The sequence below is a fragment of the Nasonia vitripennis genome, chromosome 4 (genome assembly GCF_009193385.2).
Source record: "Nasonia vitripennis strain AsymCx chromosome 4, Nvit_psr_1.1, whole genome shotgun sequence".
NCBI classification, from domain to species: Eukaryota; Metazoa; Arthropoda; class Insecta; order Hymenoptera; family Pteromalidae; genus Nasonia; species Nasonia vitripennis.
In genome coordinates this window covers 5,746,746-5,753,046 of record NC_045760.1, presented here as the reverse complement: position 1 = coordinate 5,753,046, position 6,301 = coordinate 5,746,746, and the positions used below count along the sequence as shown (strand labels likewise).

Below are 6,301 nucleotides of genomic sequence, written 5' to 3'. Positions count from 1 at the left end.
AACAATGCTTATTCCATCATACCTGATTTCTTTTGTCATATCTTAAAAGATTTACTGAGACTTATCTTAAAATAAGTCATCAAGAAACGGCTTTTATTGGAAGTTATAAATATCATTGCGGTTTATCATTCGAATCCATTCAAATTACGCGGTTCGACGACCAAATGGCTGCTCGCGCGAATGTGAATGCGCAGGCGCTATTACTCAGTCGGTACGTCAGAGATCCACTGAATGCTAACCTTTTTTTACCGAATATACAAAAGCGTGAATTCGACAAATGCAGCTTGTAAACATCAGTCATGTCCGAGAAAGATAGCTTAGAAAAATTGTTAATTTACCAGCAAGATCTTCAAACGGAAGAAGAATGCTTGAAGAAAATAATTTCCAAGCTGAATGATCAAGTTCATGCGCTACAAGTTTGTATAAACTATTTTTTTTTTCCATAAGATAGAATGTATACAAATATTTTCTAATAGCATGTAATAAACACATATATTTTGCAGGTTGAACAGCTTCATATTTTGAATGCTATTAATAGAAATACAAACGCTAATGCAACCACTAGTCAATCTTCCTCAAATGGGAACATAGCTGAAATGAATTTGAAAAAAGAAACGGTTGATCCTGTGTCACAAGAACTGGATCTTACGATACCAAATTTCCAAAGCAGTGAAGAGGATGAAGATGATTTTGATGACTAGATAGTGAAATTGAAAAGAATATTTATTACAAATTTTATAACTATAAAAAATAAATTTTTCCAAGAAAATTAAGTATATATTTTAATTTCTTTGCGAAGGATTTTTAAGGATAGTTTAAAAATGACACATCTTAACGCAAAACAATTATTATTAATCTTTCTTAACCTAAGTACTTGATAATCTATACACATTTTCCACTGTTATCAACAAGATTTGTGTTCATTCGTTTTTCGGAATATTTACTCTAAAATAGTAAACCTAAGTATGTCAGAAATTTTACGATGGATAACCTTGTTGAGGTGGACCAAGCTGCGAGGGATCATCGACAACCAGCGAAGGGGGCTTGAATTGTTCTGCAGAAAGTCTTGTGAAAAGAATACCAACTCCTTCAATAAGGGCCAATAAAACTCCTCCAATGATTGCACTACCAGCCATCGCTGGTAAACCATTTCTTGCTGCCAAAATACCTCCAGTAGCAGCACCACTAATGATGGAATTCCAAGGATCTTCCTTTTTCCTGAAGTGAACCAGTGTGCAATCGATTGTTGAGAACATACCTCCCCAAATAGCAAAATTTCCAGCAATTATTGGTGAGCGTTGTTTGATAGCCATCAAACTTCCGGTGAACCTTTTGTTTAAACCACTTGGTGCATTACGGAAACCTTTGATACTTTGAAACACAGCACCTCCTATTGCACCCATAGTGAATGCACCACCACAGTCGTCGACTATCCTCCATGGGCATGGTTCTCTCGCGTATTCCTCCATGTTGGTATTCTATTACAATTACAAATCCAACCATTAAAAAGTTTGAAATATTCCAAGTTATATTACATAACACTATTTCTTATCCCTGACATTCTTGTCATAAATACTTTATTGTTGTAATATTATTGATACTGTGTATAATGAATGGTGTTCAATCAAATTAACTTGAAAACAAAAATAAATTATTTAAAGTTTCATCAATATTGTGACTAATCTAAGGTAATCAATACTTGTTTTATTGAATCAAACAATCTATAAATGCAATCATGCTTTATTTGATCCTTTGAGGTACCTTTGAAAAGCATAATTTACAAGTATCATAGCAAACAATATTGTTTTTGATATTTTAAGAAATGATGAATCAATACTTTATTGAATAAATAAGATATCTAATTGATGAATATAAATTCACATAAACCACTTTTCAATAAGTTAAAAATATCAATTCTAACAATTTACTAATGATTTGCAGCTTCAAAAATACGCTATACTATGCGAAAATCAAATAGAATTAAAAATTGCTCATCAAGTTTCAACAAACAAAAAGTTAAACAAAAAATTCTATCAATTCATATGAACGATTTACGAAAGTAGGTAAGAACACAAGCTTAATACACCATTATCTCTATTATTATTGGTATAAAAATAAATAGAGCACAAATTGCGCAAAAATGCATGCCTAGTTTAATCCAATTCAACATTGATTTCGAAAGTCAATGTTAGGTTAGGATGACGAAAGAATGTGAAATACTTATTGACACCATTGATTTTACACAGATTTTACGACATTAGGTCACTTGATTGCAATCGCACAATATTTTACACTTTGACCAATAAATATTTACCTAATAAACAACACTAAAACTATCTCCCTCGCCAAAGGTAACCCGCAACGTCAGTCACGATGAACAGACACACGATGAAGAACCACTCGAGTCAACGGAGAATTTTTTCTTCTGCAAACTTAGCAATTTTTCATGGTTGGCAAGAAAAATGGATTTCTCATGTGCCGAAAATCATTTACGAATATTTACATAGCTTATAGAATTGGTTTAAAACTCAAAAAATCGGAAATAAATACCGGTCGATTATTTTTGGAAGTTTTGTTTTTTTACGGAGTCGCGAGCACGTGCGCGCAACTGCTTGAAAATCGGCGCGAAATTCAAATAGACCGTACCGTCGATTTCTTTCAAGAAGGTTTCCGATTCGTTCATATGAAGAATTAATCGTCAATAAAGGGTTCCTATCAAATTACAAACATTTGTTTATTAAAATAACGGTTGTTTCAAATTCGAATTTCCACAAGACAGCTGATTTCTTATATGGCCGACGGTAGGCAAGTAGACGCAAACGTTCGAAAATAGAGTGACCGGAGGGATCCAAAAATAAACGTATTGCTCGTTAGTTCGGATCGCGCCTGCATACAGCTCATTCGTAAAGGAACTCTAGCATTCGTTGCTTTTACATCGCGGCTGCTTCTCCAGCGAGTCAAGTAAGTAAATAATTATTCATCTCTACAATTATACGTTATTTCGACAAGTCGTCGAAATTTAGTTTGGTTTTGCCGTTATTTTGGCTTTTATGACTGTGTCTACAAAAATACGCATTGCTCATATTTTCAACTTAAAAATACAACTTTATAAATGACTCGTAGTGGAAAAACAGTCGAGTGTGCGTAACGAACACTCTTGCGCCAAACTTCCAATGCAATAACAATAATAATAAGCTCATCACTCGTTCGACAGAGGTTTTCAATCAAAAAAGCTCAATACATACATAACCGGGTAGAAGAGAAGAATGTCGGAAGCACAGGCCAATCCGAGTAACAACGCTGGCGGTGATTCTGTTGAGGCGAAGAGCGGTTTGCAAGAAAATGCGGAACCTTCGCCAGCTTGTCAACGAATTCCTTTGGAGGAACCTGCTCAAAACGCAGCTTGCCAGATAGAAAGAGGAGCTGGCGGCGATGGATTAAAAATCGAAAAGGTGAAATTTCGTCTTCGATGATGGCATATGTTGCATCGCTCGGCTATAATTAAACTCTCTATATCTCAGGACAATAACGCCAACACGAAGGAGGCGGCCGAAGCTAACAACAACAACGCGGGCACAGTATTCCAGTTGCAAGATGAAGTTTTGGTGAGTGCAATGTAAGGTTATATTATTAATTAATTTTTCAATAATTCAATCATTCAAACCGAGCCGACTGGAATTGAAAAACTTGACAGAAACGAACGCAGGAGCGCGACAGCTTCCGCAAGAAGCTCGAGGAGGCCGAGCGCAAGATCTCCGCCTTGCAATCGACGGCTCAACCAGCCAACAACCTGAGCAACGGCTCCTCGATCCCCGACGAGGGCAGCCTCCGTCGTGAGCTCGACGACCTCAAGTCCAGCCTGGCCCAGACAAAGCTCGTGCTGGACGACCGCGAGCGACGCGTCGCCAACCAAGAGAACCAGATATCGGCTCTGAGCAAGCAGGTGAGCTCGCTGAAGGAGGTCGTCGCCATCACCAAGGACATGCTCAACATTCGCAACATGGAGGTGAAGCACCTGCAGGAGGACGTCGACAAGATGGAGAGCAAGATCACGGCCGAGCGCGAGAGGCACAACTCGATGCTCAACAAGATGGATGCGGCGGTTCGGCTGAACGCCGATCTCAAGAAAGAGTACCAGACGCAGCTGCAGCTCTTCCAGGATCTCAGGGGCAAGTACGAGGAGAAGGTCACTCTGCTAAGCGAGGAGAACAAGTCTTTGGAGTCCGCGGTGCAGGCCCAGCCGGCACAATGACTAGTATACAGGCTCTACAAGTCTGCCAGGAAGAACCCGTGAATGAATATAATTGATAACGTATGATGCATTCGTTGTCTATAATACATATAGGAGAGTTGTTGTTGATTTTTATACGTATACTTATTATCTGGCTTTGTTAGGCATCTTTTTTTTTCTATCCATTGCGATCGTGTGTGTTTGCTTTACAGTGATGAGTTACATCTTCAAATTTATTACATATCGCGCGATGAGGCATCTTTTTACTGGTATACATATATATATATATATATGAGTGATTTTTTACGACATAATAATTTGTATATTTCAACCCGAGCTTTAATATATTAAATTATACGTAAAATGAAAAATTGTCCTCCCGTACGTTCCAATAATTTCTACCTTATACCTTAATACTTGTTTGGTATAATGACAATATTGAATAGGGATTTATTTATATATTCTTTTGAAGCAAATTGAGCATGACTAAACGCGATTATTTCTATTTATATAAAGTAGTAATTTATTTGTATGATACGCGCCTGTTTTCACGCTACATGAGTATTATAGACTTACACCGGCAAAGTGAATTTATCTACGTGTAAATCGCGACGTTTTTGTTTTGAAAACGGTAAAAAGTATTATATCGGAATTATGCGAAATGAACATTGCACAATAACAATTTTTTTGTTCTTTGCTATCATTTAGTGAATTCATTTCTCGAGACATCAAGTACGATTTAAATTAAAGCATCTACTAATAATGTCAAGCGAAGCAAAAGATTGCGGTACGACACGCTTATTAACTGCTAGTGGCACCTATAAGTGGAGTATACAGAATTTCAAGAATTGGTTAAAATCAGATACAATTTGTTCACCTACATTCACGTTCCCGCTCATAAACTCTGCGCCATTTCAATTATATTTACAAAAATCTGCTCAAGAAGGTTATTTGCATATCAGGTTAGAATTGTACTCACAATCACCATCAATTTTCATCACATTTTTTACACAAAAAGGTGCAAAGCGTATGTGTGAACATTCGTCGATACACTCGTTCTATATTGAAGGAACTTATTATTCATACGATCACCAAACATTTCTACATGAATCATCAATATCTGATTTATTATGTGATGATACTTTAACAATATATTGCGAAATCAAAATGCAAAAGAGCGAAATAGCCTCTAAAACCAAAGCTTTACAGAATGTCGACGATCCCAGATTGAAAATTCCAATTGATTTAAAAAATCTTTTAGACAGTGAAACATTCAGTGACATAATAATTATCTCTTCATGTGGAAAGAAGTTTCAAGTGCACAAAAATATATTAGCAGCTCGTAGCACAGTTTTTTCAGCAATGTTAGAGAACAATATGAAAGAGGCAACTGAAAATTTGGTAGAAATAACAGATATAGATGCGGAAACTTTAGAAGAATTACTGCTTTTTATCTACTCTGGAAAGGTAAAGAATATTGAAAGAGCAGCAATAGATCTACTAGCAGCATCTGATAAATATGCAATCGAAGACCTGAAGATTATGTGTGAAAAAGTTCTTGATGCCACTATTGGTTTTGACAATGCAGTTGATGTTTTCGTCCTTGCTGATTTGCATCATGCTGATTTATTGAAACAAAAGGCTTTAAGCTTCATCACAAAGCATTTGAAGATCGTCATGGAAACACCAGCTTTTAAGGCTTTGATGAATGGAACACAGCCACACCTATCCGAGATACTCACAGCTATATCCAAAACTAAATGAGATGATGAAAATTTTTTTAGATTTTTATTTCAAATTTTCAATAGATTTGCAAATTGTAACTGAATTTATGGCATCTATTAATGCCTTATTAGATGTAAAAATGATGTTTGCAAATAAAGTTATATTATTATTCTTTAAAATAACACAGTGAAGTTAAATGGAAATATATAATTTATTTATTTTTCTAACATTCGTCATTTCATTATTGTAAACATTAAAAATGTTTTCCATACAGTGTCACATATATTCAACCCATAGCATAAAAAGGTCAAAGAAAGGTGATGGTAAGGTGAATCTATAACAAGG

General features: G+C 35.9%; 4 protein-coding genes across 4 annotated transcripts; 3 read left to right on the top strand and 1 right to left on the bottom strand.

Annotated features, from left to right (window-relative positions):
* The first annotated feature begins 58 nt into the window (after positions 1-58).
* Positions 59-773, top strand: LOC100679449. The gene is made up of 2 exons (XM_003426070.5): positions 59-416; positions 504-773. The coding sequence occupies exons 1-2, from the start codon at positions 300-302 to the stop codon at positions 699-701; spliced, it is 315 nt and encodes a 104-aa protein (XP_003426118.1). The 5' UTR covers positions 59-299; the 3' UTR covers positions 702-773.
* A 58-nt stretch (positions 774-831) lies between these two features.
* Positions 832-2,597, bottom strand: LOC100118104 (mitochondrial import inner membrane translocase subunit Tim17-B). Its single transcript, XM_003426069.5, has 2 exons — positions 2,315-2,597; positions 832-1,478 (listed from the first exon to the last, which is right to left on the bottom strand). The coding sequence occupies exon 2, from the start codon at positions 1,467-1,469 to the stop codon at positions 978-980; it is 492 nt and encodes a 163-aa protein (XP_003426117.1). The 5' UTR covers positions 1,470-1,478; positions 2,315-2,597; the 3' UTR covers positions 832-977.
* A 251-nt stretch (positions 2,598-2,848) lies between these two features.
* Positions 2,849-6,138, top strand: LOC100118140. Its single transcript, XM_001603345.6, has 4 exons — positions 2,849-2,961; positions 3,215-3,452; positions 3,522-3,605; positions 3,695-6,138. Exons 2-4 carry the CDS (start codon positions 3,267-3,269, stop codon positions 4,250-4,252), a joined length of 828 nt encoding a protein of 275 aa, XP_001603395.1. The 5' UTR covers positions 2,849-2,961; positions 3,215-3,266; the 3' UTR covers positions 4,253-6,138.
* LOC103315970 (speckle-type POZ protein-like) lies at positions 5,399-5,995 on the top strand. The gene has a single exon (XM_032599056.1). The coding sequence runs from the start codon at positions 5,399-5,401 to the stop codon at positions 5,993-5,995; it is 597 nt and encodes a 198-aa protein (XP_032454947.1).
* Positions 6,139-6,301: the final 163 nt, after the last annotated feature.

Excerpts from the sequence above, each read along its gene's own strand:
- LOC100679449 (XM_003426070.5), top strand. The coding sequence starts at position 300 with ATGTCCGAGAAAGATAGCTTAGAAAAATTGTTAATTTACCAGCAAGAT. Across the intron at positions 417-503 it reads ATCAAGTTCATGCGCTACAA|GTTGAACAGCTTCATATTTT; the intron begins GTTTGTATAAAC and ends TATATTTTGCAG.
- LOC100118104 (XM_003426069.5), bottom strand. The coding sequence starts at position 1,469 with ATGGAGGAATACGCGAGAGAACCATGCCCATGGAGGATAGTCGACGAC.
- LOC100118140 (XM_001603345.6), top strand. The coding sequence starts at position 3,267 with ATGTCGGAAGCACAGGCCAATCCGAGTAACAACGCTGGCGGTGATTCT. Across the intron at positions 3,453-3,521 it reads ATGGATTAAAAATCGAAAAG|GACAATAACGCCAACACGAA; the intron begins GTGAAATTTCGT and ends TCTATATCTCAG. Across the intron at positions 3,606-3,694 it reads AGTTGCAAGATGAAGTTTTG|AAACGAACGCAGGAGCGCGA; the intron begins GTGAGTGCAATG and ends AAAACTTGACAG.
- LOC103315970 (XM_032599056.1), top strand. The coding sequence starts at position 5,399 with ATGCAAAAGAGCGAAATAGCCTCTAAAACCAAAGCTTTACAGAATGTC.